The sequence below is a fragment of the Zosterops lateralis genome (assembly GCF_965231275.1).
Source record: "Zosterops lateralis genome assembly, chromosome: 3".
Classification (NCBI taxonomy): Eukaryota; Metazoa; Chordata; class Aves; order Passeriformes; family Zosteropidae; genus Zosterops; species Zosterops lateralis.
In genome coordinates this window covers 92178131-92195667 of record NC_139764.1, presented here as the reverse complement: position 1 = coordinate 92195667, position 17537 = coordinate 92178131, and the positions used below count along the sequence as shown (strand labels likewise).

Below are 17537 nucleotides of genomic sequence, written 5' to 3'. Positions count from 1 at the left end.
TCTTTGTATGTTCCATAGCATACATAACCATCAGATTCTTTCCAGATACTAAGCATTTTTTAATTTGTTTTTGGTTTACATATTTGGAAATTAGCACTGTTATTAACATTTATAAATGGACTCCAACAATTCTAGCTTTGGATATGACCACATCAACATTTTAGGCAGGGTAAAACTCTTACCTCGGCAGTTGGGTAGAGGACTACTCCACTGCCCATTGCTTCGACACTGTGCTCGAGAAGCACCCTGAAGTAAGTATCCAGTGTTGCAGGTAAAATTCACCACATCATTTAAATTAAACTCGCTGCCATTAGTCATTCCATGAGTTGGATTCCCAGGATGTCCACATGTGATTGCTGTTAGAAGAAAAATAGGCAGGTTAGCATCTAAAGAGAAAGTAATAGACCAAGTTACACAGTTGCAGTCTGCTATTCAAACTCCTTCAGTGTCTATGCCGTCCTGTTTCTGAAACAACAGAAAAACAGGAGTTACTGAAAATATTAACAAGGATTAGGAACTGGATCGTAACAACCCTTGTAACTGACAGTTGGTCGAATAAATATCTGATCTGAGCCCAAACACTTCTGAACATCCAATCCACTGTTAATATTCAATTATGCCGAATGCAGTAGCAACAATTCAATGAAAAATTAATTGTACTTACGAACACAAACAGGAGTTTGTCCAGACCACTTGTGGTCCTGTAGGCAAATTCTGACAGATGTACCAACGAGTCGAAAGCCAGGATTACACTGGTAGACCACAGTGTCACGATAACTAAAACCATCTCCACTAATATGACCATTCACAATTGGGTCCGGAGAGCCACAATGACCAGCTACAATAAAAGAACAACTTATCAAAAACGTGTATTTTGATAAGACTTGCCAAAATTTACAAGAAAAAAAAACAAATTTCAACTTTCTTTTCAAATAAACAATATAGTTAGAGTCAACTACAGCACTGTGCAGAAAAGTTCCCAGGTATAAAACCCACAGATGTTATTTCTTCTACTTCTTTGAAGAAGAAAATAATGAATTAGAGAAATGAGAATTCTATTATGAAATAATAATACAGGTTTGAGAGTTAAAGACCTCACTTCTGTGAGGAAAAAGGCAATCTTATTAAGGCACTTCACCATACTAAAAGTAGAAGTATTTTTGTTCACAGTGACCAAATTATAAAGCAATATAAAGAAGAGCTGACTGTAATTTTGACATGAATATGAATTTATAAGCATTTTCCACATAGATGGCATGAACAAGAAGGAATGTCTGCCAGTACTGTTTCCTCCTTATTTCAGCTGCTGTTAAAGCATTACAAAATCCATTATCCCAGGATAATAGCAGCCTTGGCAGTGGGGAAGCCAAGTAATGATTTAATTCATTCTGGATTTTTCATTCTGTTTGAAAACAGAGTTGCTGAGCAAAAAACTATTTTTCTTTACTGATTAAGGAGGAGAAAAAAGGTGGGGTGTTTTTTTTTTTTTTTGTTTTTTTTTTTTTTTTGTTTTGTTTTGTTTTGTTTTGTTTTGTTTTTTTTGTTTTTTTTTGTTTTTTTTTTTTTTTTCTGACACTGATTAATTACAACTGCAGTAATTTCATCTGAAACTGTGCTAAGTCCTCATTTTGAGAGGTGAGGACTGGGACCTAAGGCTTTATTATGCTAGACATTATATTTCATTCACACCTAATGGCTCCCTTAAAACACAAAAAAGGATAAAACATACACCACTCAATTAGGTTTTTCATACACATAAGTTTATTGTAAAAATCCTAATTGTAGGATCGCTGATGCCTCTAAGAAGACATTGTGGTATTATTCTGTAAATTTGAGGGAGAAAGGATGAATGCAAGCTTTTAATTCGTTATACAGCTACTTTTCCCCTTACAACAGAGAATATGGCAGCAGAGGACATTGAAAGCATATTTTTCTCCTTGAAATATGTCATGGAATAATTTATCTTATTGTTCTCAGTCCAAATTAGTAATATGATCCCTTTTACCCTTCTCTCTCCTCCATCCTCACTCAGCCTCTCCTTGTCTAAAACATACTCCAGGCCCTGGCCCCTTAATGGGTCCTTCCCCTCAACTTGCTTCATTTTGCAATATCTCTCTTGTATGGAGGACACAAAAACTACACACAATTTTCCACATGAGTGCTGAAGAGGAAATAATAACCATGACCTGCTGACTACAGTGGTGCTCATACACTCCAGTCTGTGATATTTTTACTTCAAGGCCACACTTTTAACTCTTAGTCAACCTCTCCATTCAGTCACCTGGGTGCTTTCTGTAAAGCTTGTTTTTACCCAGTCAGTTCCAAGAGTACTCACAAATGGCATTATTCAAGGAAAAGCGCAGGGTTCTGTATTTGTCTTTCCTGAACTTTATGAGCTTCCTGTTGGCCCATTCCTCCAGATTCCAAAGGTCCCTCTGTCAAGCGGTGCTACAATCCACACATCAACTGTTCTTCCATCATTTTTTGTCACCCTCAAACTTGCTGCAGCTGCATCCCGATTTGTATCTAAGTGACCAACAGAAGCTGGATAGTTTGGGCCTTTGTGTTCATCCTAGTATCCACTGGGACTTAGTCACACTTCAAATCCAGAAACAATACCCTTAGGGTTTGCTGGCTCAATTAGTTTACCACCCATTTTGCAGTCCCCTGATCCAGTCCCTGTCTTCTCAATTTGGCTACAAGGATGCAAGGGGACACTGTTTCAAAAGTTTTGTTACACCACAAAGTGAGAGAAATCTGCTGCTGAAATCGATATCTCATGAGACAGTCACTGGAAAAGGCAGTAAGATTATCAAGGTTTGCTTTTGATTCTTCCATCCTGTCTGTTCCCAATTATCTTCTTATTTTCCCTATGCTAGAATTTACTTCCTAATATTTTCATCCTATTTTTTTTCCAGGGAGTGAGGTAAAATAGAAAGGAATACATTAAGGTTTTTTAAATTTTCTAGCTCTAAATAGTGAAGAATTGCAAAGCAGGAGCTGCATTGAAGAAAAACACAGTACCACAGGGAATTTCAAGAAGAAAGATAGATGAAATGTGCCACTTGGCATAAAGAAAAATATTATGCACTTTCTCTTAAATAGGGATTTAACAAGTTGCTGGACTTATAATGTGAGTCATTTCATTTACTGATCATTCCACCTACTGTATTCAATGATTTTTCAGGGATTTTTGACTCACTTAAATTAACTATTCCAACACATCAAGAACTAAAAGTGCACTGCAGTGACACAAAATGTACATAATTTTCTCATCAACTAAAATTAAAGAAAATTAGGAAGACTGTGAGGGGATTTTTTTAGTAAAATATGCCCTCAAGAATTCAGAAAATTGTTCATATCCATCAAGGTTGGTTCATCAGTTTTATTCTAAAACACCTAGAAAGCAACATACAAATAATTCTATTTTATTTTAATAAGAATTTAAAATATAAGCCAATATCATAATATTATACTGCAATTTATCTATGAGTTATCAATTAAAGGATTAGATATTTTCTCACAACTGAAGTCCACAGCAGCATATTTTCATAGTGACAAATCTAAGGCATTATACATATCATATAAGTAAAAGATGGAATGGGGTAGATTATATTTAACTTTAGATTTTAAATATGTCCTTGACTTGTTTATGTGTAATTTTGTACCTGAAAGACCTAAAAACACAAGGAAAAAATCTTTTAAGGAAAACACACTGATCCATAATTAAGTGCCACTGATTTTGCAGATAGCATTAGGCAAATTTAAATGCTTCCAATTTGCCCTATGCCCTACATGAACTCATGGTCATCCATACACACAAAGCATGCACGAAAACACATAGGTTTTGTGACTTATGGTTGCAAATATTCTTGGAAGGAAAAAAAGGGAAAGAGAAATATTTTCAATGGTGTGAGTAAGTGAGTGAAATTGAAAGAAATCTTGCCTAACAATTAATATTTATGCTTGTGCAACTAATAAAAAAATACATGTAATCCTAACAAACTGAAGACTTAGGTCTTATATTCAGCCTTATACTCATTAACTACAGTCCTTGATTTTAGCTTTCTTTAGTGACAAATAATAAGGAATTGACTCTTTCAAAAGATACAGAAATTAATGTACCCACTTAACCTGAAATCATCAATTAATTCTACACATATCAGTGGGTAACATAAAGTGACATCTATTTCCATCTATAGGCGTCTTGAATTATATTCATGTAGGTACAATGTAGATAAAAAGCATATCTAACTCATTATAACTCTTTTGAAACGGAAAGGCTCATTCAGCCCAACCTGAGTGTTTGCCTTCTGATTTTCACAGGCTTCAGGTAAGTCTTAAAAGCACCTCTGAAATAAATTTGGGGCATGTTGTCCTTGAAATTTAGGAATATTCAACCAGTAGTATTCACATTATCTAGGTTTAAAATTTAAGATTTTACCTTTCCTGAATTGCCCTCTAGAGGAGCCTACACAGTTCCATTGACCTTGGACTGTATTCTTAATTGCATCTAAATTAAGTGTCTGAAGAACATGGTATTAATATACCTTCTATGAAAGAGTGTAAGAGAGACAGGAAAGGGCTTAGGAGCAGAAATAAAATTTTCTGCAGCATGCATGGGATAACTCAAATTTAGACTTTCACACTCAAATGTGTGTACTATTTTTAGTACTGTAGAGCCTTTCTGATTTTGAAATAGCAAACACTAAGCAGTGATTAATCTGCCAGCTCTAAATGTGATCTTTTTAATCTGGTGAGGTAGATCCATGCATTTAACAGTTCTAAGCATAGGGCTTCATTCAACAATGAAATAAATCAAATAGGAACTAAAGTTCATCTAAGTTTTTAGAAAAAGAATTGGGAAGTATCATAAAGAAAACAGTGCTTTTGCTATAGTAATAGTTCCTGCAAGAGATTCTGTGTTCATTAGGAGTGGGAATAAATCTGTGAAAATAATTTAAAATGCAAAATAATCATGTGAGGAAAAAATGAAAAAGTTTTTAACTATAAGGAGATAATAGTAATCAATACCGATTTCAATGGGGATTTGTAAAAAACGGAATTAGACAAAATCCAGCACCAAATTACTCCTGGAGAAGAAAAGGATGACTTCATATAAATGAAGTTAAAGCTCCATATAGACACAGCCTTTCCTAAATATGAGAGCTAATAAATTAATTAACTCTTCCTAAAAGAGTTAAAAGATTCACTATGTATAATTTCTAAACTGACTTATTTCTATAACCTGACGCCAATAGATGTCTGAGGTCTTTTTAGATACAAACATGTACACTTCCACTGTGGAACTGTAATGTGAAAAAGTAATGCTGAATCATAGCATTCCCCTAAGCAGCACTCAGTGTAACCTTTTTCCTAGGTAAAAAAAGTTTATTTCTTTACAGCTCTAAGTATCAAAAGAAGTAGCAATTAATGTTCTTTGCTTATGCCTATATCCTATGCTTATGCTATCCTATGCTTATTTTCTGCATAAAAATAACATCTTTATTCAGCATATTTCAAATTGAACAATAAGGCGTGAAAATATATCAAGCCAGAGAAGTGTTCTTCATTTTCATAAAATTTGCCAGAAATAACTGCTTCTTGATGGGAAGTCACTAATAACGAACTGACATTTAGAAATTATGTTAGTTCTATGAGACAATGGTCACTATTTTTGATCACTCCGTGTCTTAAGAGACAACATACTATAAAATTGTATTCAAAAAAACTGAACTACAAACATTCCTGTTGCAAAATGAAGGAGTCATTCAGGAATACATAATGAAAGGCTATGAACTCTTACTGCTGATCTGAATTACATGATTCTGTACTACTTTTTTTTTTATAATATTCTGTCTTAATTTTTCTTTCTGCTGCAGCCTGGTATCTGTGAGAAATTGAGATGTTAATGGTTAATGGGTCAAACATTGCTAAGGTCACTGTAGGATTTTGCCCACTATGGCAAGCTGTATAAAGAAGCCACTGCTCATGTGCAGTCACCAAACCTCCCCATCATACCGAATAAACTTCTGCAAACTCCTGGAAATCAGGACATATAGTTAAGCCACCTGACAGGAGCTTAAGATAAGATAAAGGTGGTTCTATTGCCCAATTATCTCAGGTCTAAGAAGTAAACAAGCCTGGGGAGAAGAATGTACCCATGAGGAAAGCCAACTCAGCAGCTGTGCTAAAAATCAGGTCTGTCTGGTTCCAGCACAGGGAGCTCATAGCCCATAGACTCATTTCTGAGGCCTTCCACCAGGAGACTGCACATGATCCACAGTACTGCAAGAGATCCACTGTAAAACTCATCCACCCAGGAGAGGTGCTTGGACATTCCCATGTATACCTGAATATAAAGGTAAGCATGGAACACTTTGTGTTCTGCTAAAATGACATAGTGAGGCAGCCTTTCATGTGAGGTTGAGCTCTGAAGAGAAAAGCAGAATTCCTTGTTTCCTTAGAGCAACAGAGTATATTCAACTATGAATCAAGAAGAAAATCTGCACAATGAGTGCAAACAGAGCAAATAACAGATTCCAGAAATAAATATCCTGTTCATGGCCAAGAATAAACCCACTGTTGAGCCTCAAATGTTACTCAAAAATAATGTTTTTCTTATGCCTGTATTACGAGTGTGAACTAATACTAATGAAGAAAGCAAGAGTTGGGCTGAGAATTAATGCCCAAACTATATAAATCTCAAGATTTGAAAAAGTCTTGGTTTTTCTCCACTTTTGGCTGCCTTTTGTCTGTTTCCCCTGACCAAATGGTCAATATGCTGAATACTCAATTGTATTTGGAATGCATCAGGAATAGTCCCAACTGAAGATTATCTTGAAGCTTATTTTCATCACACACCCTGATCCACAAAGAAAAGTACTGTGAATGTGAGCGATCATACTGGTTTGAAAAGCATTACAACAACAAAAAAGGTAACTTAATTTCTAAAGAAATTATATATGCTAGTAGAATAGCACAAAATCATATTAAATACACAATATTTCCATATTTAAGATACCTTTATGTTTCATTGATTCAAGAATACTGCTTGACAAGAGCTGAATTACAGACAAAACAAAACAAAGAATAGAAATTTGGGTGTTTTACCTAGGCATTGGGTTTCGGTTCCACTCCAGAGACCATTTGCCAAGCATTCTCTCACATGAGAACCAACTAACGTGTATCCTGTGTTACAAGTGAATATTGCAGTAGCTCCATACACTGTTAAGGTTCCAATCTTATTTCCATTTGGTGGAGATGGAAGACCACCACAGGAGATAACTAGGGGAAAAAAAGAAGAAAAGAAACAGAACATACTGAAATATGAAAATGCTTTTTATTTTTTTTTGACTGGAAGACAATATATCAACTCAGGTTTTCTTAAAAAGTAAATGTAATAGGAATAAATACAAGAGTTGTATTCCATAGAAAGGGCTTAAAATTATGCTTGCTTTGCAACATAAGTTCTAAATCTAAAAATTCTTTGCAAAACCTGCAAATTGTGACAGCAGCCAATCCATATTTCTAGTTCTGAAACAAGGGAATTACATGGATTCCTGAGACGGTTCTGGCTATATGCCATATGTACATACCCATGACTACTCTTCAAATACAGTTTCCCTAGCTATTTTAAGTGTTGTGTCAGTTTAAAGGTACTATAAATATTTCTAACATTTAGTATTCTGAATTGTTATAAACTATCTTTTTTTTCTTATTTCCCACTACTATTCATAAGCATATAGCATATATGATAGTCTGTTTGCAAAAACAATAGATCATCTGGTTTTGCCAAAGACTAGATTTGACCAACTACCACAGAAACTTTCTGTGACACCAGCTGCAACCCACAGCTTTTGCACACCACATGAAAAATTGTCTTTCAAAAATGTATCAAACTCTAATTTAATTAAAACCATTCTTTCATTCTTTTGTTTCTAAAAAAGTATATCAATGATATTGCAATTTAAGATGCAGACCAATGTCTTCAAGAGCTTCAGCTGTCTTTATGTTAGTATAAATCATATGTTTAGTTTCAATAGTATCTTGATCACAACTAAATTTCTTATTTGAAATCCCAAGGCCTCACTCATGTATTTTAAAGTGTTTGCTATAGAAAACAAAATGGAATTCCTTAGAATTTGGATAAAGTCAAGTACCAGCTACCATGCTAACTAACTAACTCAGTCATAATCAGAAAATATATGATCATAGTTTCTTATATACATAATGTGCCCAGAGATGAAGAAGACTCATTTTGACTATGATCAAGTTACATTAATGTAATTTGTGGATTAGCCTAACATTATAATTTCTAATTTTATTGCTGAATATTGACTACATTTATGTTTAAAAAAATAAACTCTATTTGAAGAGTTTGACTCAATAGAATGAACTGTTCTAAACATATTACAAATGCTTTACTGTGTTTAATTACAGAGATTATAGGTAAAATACATATATTACATGAATAATAAGCTATATCATGATTTTTAGGCATCTGTTCAGCATATATTTTTAAAAAAACTTACTAATTAGATTTCTCTTAATCCAGAATGACCTCTAATCTGAAGTTTTACAACTCCTTTAGCGATACTATGGGCAATTTGACATAGATGAATATAATCGAAACTCTTTTTCATCAGTATTTCAATTACTCCTTCAAAACTCCTTCAAAAAATAAACAACTAGAATATATATTTATATATGTAATTTACCTTGAGCATTTGAATGACATAGAGAAAGTAAACTGTAGACTCCACAAAAATACTGTGCAGTGTGTTTCTGGATCTTAATGATCCATAGTCAATAGAAATATTACTGAGTATCTCTTGGGGGATGAAGTTTGCTATAATTAAATCCTAATCAGTCCTCTAGCAGAGGGGAAAAATAATGTACCTTTCTAATAAGTTAATTAATATCTCTTCAATCAGCAACTCCCTGTGTTTCTCTATCTAATACTTTTCTTTTGGCTAACTGCATCTGATGTGGATCACCCCATTTTCTACTCACATAAAATACCTGTAATTGTAGAGGGTGAGCAAGAACTATCTTTTCAAAGACTTGTCAACAACTGAATAGTAACTGCATATTAGGCAGTATATCAAAACTACATTTTTTATTTTGTGTGCACAAAAAGAAAGGGACACAATTGCGGTTAACAGAATTTTAAAAATAACATAATTCAAAAGAAAAAGTTATGTTTTGGAGAAATTTATTAAGACTTTGGCACTGTAACCCTTGAAATATGTATGATTCCACTGAGATTGCTAAGGTTCTCTAGCAGTTTGAACACCCAAAGTCAGGGGTGATGTAATTTATGGCATTTTTGTATGAAGGCACTATAAAATGAATGTTTCTCCAACTGTACAGTTTTAATGTTTCACCCAAAAGGTCAAAACAATATCATCTTCTAACTCTAATCTGGAATCTTCTAAAGTAATAACATTCTCTCCTAGTATTTTCTTCATACTTACGCACCACCTAGTAAAATAAATAAAGATTGATTTCTTGAAGCTACTTCATTGGCTCTTGTATGAAACATATTGTACTTAAAACCTAAAGAGTTGGAATAATTAATTTAAAATTAATGAAAATTTCAAACTTACTTACTGGAATGTGAGAGTGAAATAGTTTATTAAACCCTTTATTTATAAAAGAAAATATATGTATTAAAAAGCATAGGATATTCTGTAAACAAACATGTTCCTTACCCTTACAAGTTGGCCTTTCATTGCCTACGCTCCAGGTTCCATTAGTCCTGCACTGGATGAGTCTGGGACCCAATAAATAATATCCAGGACTGCAGCTGAGCATGACTTGAGCTCCATACTCATTCAAAGACCCAGAAATCAGTCTCCAGACAACATGTTCTGACAGAAGAGTCTCTATGCTGGGGCAGGTTACAGCTGTGAAGAAAGGACATGTACATATTAGCATTCTGTCTTTATATTTCTTTATGGGTGTATGTCTTGCCTTACTGGTAGATGTTTCACAATCTAAGACATAGAATAATAGAAATAGAAATGACACAGTCACTTTGGAAATATAAGTTCTAAGAAAAAGAATTCTCATACAGTGAGTATTGCAAATTGAACTGGAGTTTGTCGTATATTTTCATTTAGTGGATGTAATGGAACAATGACATATAGTTACACTCTCTAATGAGATTTATTCAGTGATTTCAGACAAAACACATCACAGACTACAGTGGAGGTAAAAAAGGAAAGCAAATGTTGCTATGTAGTGTTTGCAAAGCTTGAAGTTCTTAAAACAGGTTGCCATAAAAGATACTAGCACACATTGAAATGCTAATTACTATAAAATCATATATTGTGGGTCTACAGGAAAATTATTTCATTCCAGTTTAAAAGACTTTAAAAAAAAATTGATGATATTTAGGAAGCTTTTAAGCATTATTTCAGTTGTGTTGCTTTTAGCATTTCATATTTTGTAAGCGAATACAGCTACTGACAATAGACAAGTGTATTTTATGTTCTTTTTACAGTTTCAATTTGATGCTCTGCAATTTAAGTCCACAGAATGATTACAATGTTTATGATATTGACATGAATTCTATCTTAATGTTCCTATTACTCTCGACTAGCATTATGAAAATATTTATGACTATTTTAAATAGTTGTATTTTTTATCTTTTACCATGCTACTAAGAATTTCCCTACTATAGAAAAAGTCTGGGTGAATTACTGACTGTTTATGTCACTAAGTGAGATTCACAAAGTAAATATATTAGAAAAAACTACTACCCCAGAAACAGTTGAAAAAAGCTATACTTTCCAAGGAAAATCAATTAACCAATAACAAGAAGAAGAAGTAGCAGAAATTTAGTTTATATGTTATCCAGTGGAAGAAAAAAGCTTTAGGAGGAAATATGTAAAAATCCCAAATGAAGAAATAAAAGAAGAATCTGGTTCTCATTTATGCTACAATAAGTTCATATCATTCCACCAGGAAAAAGACTAAGAAGCTGGCAAAATAAGTTAATAAATAAATAATTACATATTCTGTAGACTTGACACTGTCTGAGGCATAAAGAGCATTTATCACAAGTATGAATGTGTGATGGAAGAGACTAGTTCAGATAATCACTGAACTAAAGGGAAAGTGATAGAATCAAAATTCCTGTAAAAATTTAGATGTTAATGTTTTAATTAAACATCTGCCTTTTCCAATAGTTATCTTACCAATGGCAAATTTTGGCATCCAAGAAAATCAGAACTGAACACCATATCTATGAAGATGTGTAAGTATTTATAATGGAGAAATCATTTGAAGAACTTCCAAATGACAGATTATGTTATATTGAGTTGAAATTGTAGAATATTTTCATAGATTTTATTTAATTTTTTTAGCATATCTTAGGAAGGATTTCAGTGTACAATCACTTTGCAACTTAATAAGTTTTCACTTTGGTCTTTAATACAATATTTTGACTGCTGAAGAACAGCATCCCAAGTTAATAGAGGACTTCTTAACTCCTAATTTAATTTATTTTGGTATTGATACTACACTGCTTTTCATAGCTATGGAAAAATTATGAACTGTCAACCAAGAAACATTTTTCTGTACTTGTTGTTAAATAAAATATACATGTTGAAGCACTCTACTTAACATCTTGTAGTGAAAATCATATAAGTCTTTCAGAAAACAAAACATATTCTAAATAGCAACTTAATGCCTATCAACTTCAACATTTTTATCACTCCCCCTTCCAAGCAATAGTTTTATTGGTTCTTTAAAATATGAAAGCAAGCTTTTTATTTAGTCCAACAGCAAAAATTTTAGTCTTAACCACAGAATATTTCAGGACAGCCTCAGCTATTTCAGAACATGCAAATAAGCTGCATAGATGGTACCTCTACATACTGAGGTCAGTATGCAATTTATTCTTTATCTATAGCTATACTTATATTTGCAAGGACATTTTACAAACAACTATCAGATTCTAATGCATAAATGTACAATTTCCAATTCAAGATGTTCCTCAATACAGAATATATTTCTAGGCTGTGTTGATGTAATCAACTAAACCTGCTGCATGAAAATTTTTAATTTTACAGGGACTGATTTTGATTTATTAAATTCCTCATTCTTCAAGAAACAAAAAAGTGACTATTAACAGATGCTTGATTTTGTGCACATCATTTGTGAATGAGTGCATCAACTTGCCTCTTATGGCCAGTCTCTTGGAAAATATGGTCTGGGCACTATTTAAATTCTCATTTACATGATGAAACTCTGTAATGGATTATCAACTTCTTGCAGATGTGAAGATGTTCTTTTACTTCTCCAGGCATTTTTATACAAAAATGTATGAATAATATTGATTTACATAAAATACAGGTCAGAAAACATAATTATAATTTGAAATCATGATTATCTATTTTAATGACATGACAATCTTCATATATTGATAATTCTGAATAGACTCAAAAACAGGGAATTCATAATGACATATAATTACCATAAAAATGAGTTATTATAAAGCCCAAATAGGCAGGTCAACATGTGGCTTTGAAGCTGACGTAAGTGGAAAAATTTGGGATTTGTTAATCTACTTAATGCCTGGTTTACTGACACGTAATAGGATGCACCTTTCTCAGAGGGGAAAAAGAAAAAGCTCTTGCACAAGAGCTAGTGGGGCTCACTGACAGAACTTTAAAGTAGTTTCGAACGGGGAAAGGGAAAATACCAAGTTTGGCAGCAATGAGCAATGGTATGGTGTGCCAAAATTTGAGGAAAAAACCACTAATCCCTCAATCTGCTTCACAAGGTGCTGGCTAAAATATCACACACTTAAAATGTTTCTCCATATGCACACAGCATAAGTAAAACAAAATGAGCTAGAAGCTTTGCCTCAGTCCCCCTTTGATACAACTGGCATAAATTAAACCATGTGGGATGCCTTGTGACTGGAGTGCACCCTTGGATGGTTACAGGCTCTTTAGGAGGGATAGGCAGGGCAGAAAAGGAAACAGGTGGTGAGGGGGTGGCACTGATGTAATAGAAGGGGTAGACTACATGGAGTTCTCAGTTGGCAATGGCTCAGTTGAGCCATTATCATCTGGATAACAATCAAGGGACAAATCAGTCCTGTGAATGTCATTGTGGGAGCCTACTGTAGACCTACAGCTAGGAAGACAACGCCAACAAATTATTCTTTGAGCAACTAAGGGACACTTCCAAGTCAATTGCTCTTGTCCTTATGGGGACTTCAACTTGCCAGAAATTTCCTGGGAGAACCACAATGCTGCTACAAACCGGCCCAGAAGATTCCTAAAAAACCTGGATGGCAACTTTATGGAACAGGTCCTCAGGGAAGTGTCTCAGAAAGACACCCTCTTTGATATATTGCTTGTCAACAGGGAAGATCTCGTAAGCGAAGATTGGTGGCTGTCTTGGCTGCTATGACCATAAAGCTGCTGAGTTTAAAATTTCTGTTGACAGGAGGGAAAGTCACAGCAAAACCTCAATCCTGGAATGAGGAGAGCAGACTTCAAACTTCTCAGGGAACTAGTAACTAAAATCCCCACGGAAAACATTTTTTTATGTGTAGGAGTCATTAAGTACTGATCACTTTTTAAGCATTACATCCCAAGGGCAGAGGAGCAGGCAATTCCCAAACATTTTAAGTCAAACAGATGAGGCTAAAGGCTGTCTTGGTTGATCAGGAATCTTCTCTTGGAAATAAGGGGAAAAAGGAAGATGCATGCCCTGTGGAAGCAAGGTAAAGTATCATGGAAGAATACAGAGATGCTGCTTGCCACTGTAGGGAGAAAATTCATCCAGTCAAAACTCAACTGGAGTTGAAGGTGGCCAAAAATATGGTGGACAATAAAAAGTTTTTTCAAATATATTAATAGCAAAAGTCCATGTAGAAATGACATTGTCCTATTACAGGATTAGGACACTCACCTCACAAACAGGGACATGGATAAGGCAGAGATGCTTAATGCATTCTTTGCCTTTGCTTTGACACAGATGATGCACCAAGGGGGTCTCAGCACCCTGAACTGGATGACCGTGACTATGAGAATGACAAACTCCCAGTTAACCCTGGGATCTGCTGCTCCAGCTGGATCCCTACAGATTTATGGGGACTGATAGGATTCATCCAAGAATCCTCAAAGAGCTCGATGATACCATCACAAAAGTTCTTGATGATTTTTGAGCAGTCTTGGGAATCTGGAGAGGTCCTGCCCGACTGGAAGCTGGAGAAATTGTCCCAATCTTCAAGAAAGGCAAGAAGGAGGACCCTGGAAGCTACAGGCCTATCAGTCTCACTTCAGTGAAAAATTTTACTCCTTTACTGCTCTAAATACCAAAAGTGAAAAATAATCTTAATGGAAAAGCTTCTTCTGAGAAGTGTTGAAAAACATCTGAAGGTTGCCCTTCAAGACTATCTTGAATATTGTGACTCTGATTGCAATTATCTTTTTCAAAGAAAAAAAATGTACAATGTTCATGATGGAAAAATATCTCAATTACAGGAACTTGCTACTTAGCAATACTTGCTATCATTATTCTCAAGAAGCACATGCTACTTGATTGCCATTCTTCAGCTGGTAGTTGACAACCACAGGAAAAGGGTAAAAGACATTTGGTGAACCTAATGTTTTGACCTACATTTTTCAAATATAACCTTTTTAATAACTTCACTATTACCTTAAAAATAAGAGCAACATTAACGTGAAGTCATGCATTATATCTGAGATATCTGAGAAACTTGTGGTTTAAATTCACAAATATTAATACAATTAGAATAGAGTAGGAAATCAAGTAATCCTATACATCATAGAATCTATGAACAATGACCTAAGAACAAAATAGGATCACTTGAGCAAGTCAATATTCTCAGTATTCTGATAGAAAGGAAAAAAATTAAACTGTCCATGTTGGTCGATATATTCAAATGGGAAAGGCTTCAAAACCTCGAAATGGATAAACAAAAGGATCATGCGGTTTTCAGCACCAGTCTGTTAATCCAGTCAGCTATATCAGGCCAATCTGTTATCAGTCTAATGTATCTGGACTAATTAAAAATTGCTAAATGTATGAACTGTTTTACTACAGTTCATTGATTAAATACTCCATGTTACATACCAAAAACTGACAAAATACTTAGAAAAATACTTACTGACCTTAGGATTTGTTAAAGAAAATGGGTAAGATGTTCTGAATTTCTTACCAAATAAAAGCCACCACCACCATATCTATGATGATTTGATGGTGAATCTTTGCCTGTTTATCTTAACAAATTTGGTTTTGCATTTATACTACAACTAATGTTTTGTTCTAGAACTACTTATGACTCTTAGTTCTAAAACAAAATATTTTCCAAACATATTGAAAATTATGAAAAAGGCTTATTTATAAATTTATAAATTATAAAATTTATAATTATTTTTCAATTAGTTCCGAGAAAAAAAATATATGTCTGAGCCATCACTGTTACAGCCCAGCACACCATACCTTCAGCAAAACCATCTACAGCAAAATCTGCAATATGAAGATTATGGAAAAGTGCCATTAGCTGTTCCTTAAAATATTTGATGTTAGACAAATTAGCATAAACCAATCAAAGACCTGATTTAAATTTTTAAATAAATGTATTAAAGGAATAGTGAAAAGCAGCAATAAAGTTATGTAGCTATAGGGATTATCTCAGCCAGTTAAAATGTTAGAAGAATGAACCATAAATTCAATATTCTAGGTTACGCATCCATGTATTTCTATGAAAAGGAAAGCAGTAAGAGCAAATGCCAGAGAGATGTGGATTTGACAAGTAGATATATCAATGGATAAAGGTGAACCTTGTGAAGTTCAACAAGGCCAAGTGCAAGGTCCTGCCCATGGGTTAGGGCAATCTGAAACACAAGTGCAGGCTGGGCACAGAATAAATTGAGAGCACCCCTGAGGAGAAGGACTTGCGGTGTTGGTTGATGAGAAGCTTGACATGAGCCAGCAATGTGCACCTGCAGTGCAGAAGGCCAACCATATTCTGGGCTGCATTGAAAGAAATGTGACCAATAGGTTGAGAGAAGTGATTTTACCCCTCTATGCTGCTCTCGTGAGACCCCACATGGAATATGGTGTCCAGCTCTAGGGGCCCCAACAAAAGAAGGATGAGGACCTGTTGGGGAGAATGCAGAGAAGACCGAAAAGATGATCAATGAGCTGGAGTGCCTCTGATGATAACAGGCTGAGGGAGTTGGTGTCATTCAGCCTGGAGAAAAGTAGGGTCCTGGTAGACCTTAGAGCAGCCTTGCAGTGCTTAAAGGAGGCTAAAAGAGAGCTAGAGAGAGACTTTTCACAACAGCATGTAGTGATAGGAAAAGGAGTCATAGTTTCAAATTTAATGAGAATGAGTTTAGATTCAAAATTCTTCACTAGGAAGGTGGTGAGGCACTGGAACAGGTTTCCTAGAGAAGAAGAATATACCATTCTTGGGAGCGTTCAGAGCTGGGTTACATGAGGCCATAAGCAACCTGGTCTAGTGGAAAGTATGCCTGTCCATGCCAGGGGGGTTGGAACTAGATGATTATTATTGCTCCTTCCAATCCAAACTATTCTCTGACTCTGTGATTCTACGGAAGAGCAGTAGAGGAACCACTTCCTTTCATCTTATTCTGGGGATCTCTATGCAGAATAACTGAAGCAAGATATTTGTCATTCAGTTAAGCTTTCTTAGTAGATATCTGTTGCCTTGTATTTTCTGTAATTAAATTCAATAGCCTAATATCCATGATCCATCTGTGTCTTGCTCTATGACCATCACAAATTATATTTTTCATGCTTCAAATCTGATGTAAATACTTTTAATGAAAAGAAAGGCATTTCAAACATCTGCCTCAGGCATGATATTATCAGAGGTGCTTTACAAAACAAATGGCTCCGATTTCAACCTTTATTTTAATAGATATGGAAATAAAACCAGATTTATTTATTTATTTCTGTTCTGTGTTTGCTTCCCATCAAGTTAGAGATGTTTTTGTTTCTGGAGACCAAATACATCTATCCTTACAGCAGCAATACCCGTGAAAAACACGGGTTGGTATGCAGATTATCTAAGCTCTTCTGCACTTTGCAAGTAAGAAATTTTGGGTAAGGCATGCCTGCTTCTGAATAGCAATCTATTCTGAAAATATTGATTTTAAATTGTCATGTATATCACTAGCACTTTAGTTTAGCATGCCCAGATTCAGAAGTAATTGGATTCTTTTTCAAACAATATTTTTTTAGAAAAGCAAAAGAGAAGACAAAGAAGAGAAGAAATTATCTTGTTAGTTTTTTATAAATAGTAAACAAAATTTTTAATGTTGAAAGGTGTGCTAAATGTTAACAATTAACCAGACAATGACTACCCTTTAATACAAACCTTAAGTCTGACCATTTCAATAATACAAGCTTTTGTTTTGGTTTATTTTGTTCACTGTAAATATAGTGTTATTAATTTAGTGTATCTAATCCCCAGATACTTTATCTGGCCTCTTCCCTCACAAAAAAAGCAAACA

General features: G+C 34.6%; 1 protein-coding gene across 1 annotated transcript in view; it reads right to left on the bottom strand.

Moving 5' to 3' along the window:
• CSMD1 (CUB and Sushi multiple domains 1) overlaps window positions 1-17537 on the bottom strand; it is a 1076561-nt gene that overhangs the window by 50366 nt on the left and 1008658 nt on the right. The window contains exons 51-54 of the mRNA XM_083857383.1: window positions 9717-9911; window positions 7114-7287; window positions 665-838; window positions 183-356 (exon numbers count right to left, since the gene is read on the bottom strand). Of these exons, the coding sequence (XP_083713509.1) occupies window positions 183-356; window positions 665-838; window positions 7114-7287; window positions 9717-9911 (717 nt within the window). The remainder of the gene's footprint in view (window positions 1-182; window positions 357-664; window positions 839-7113; window positions 7288-9716; window positions 9912-17537) is intronic.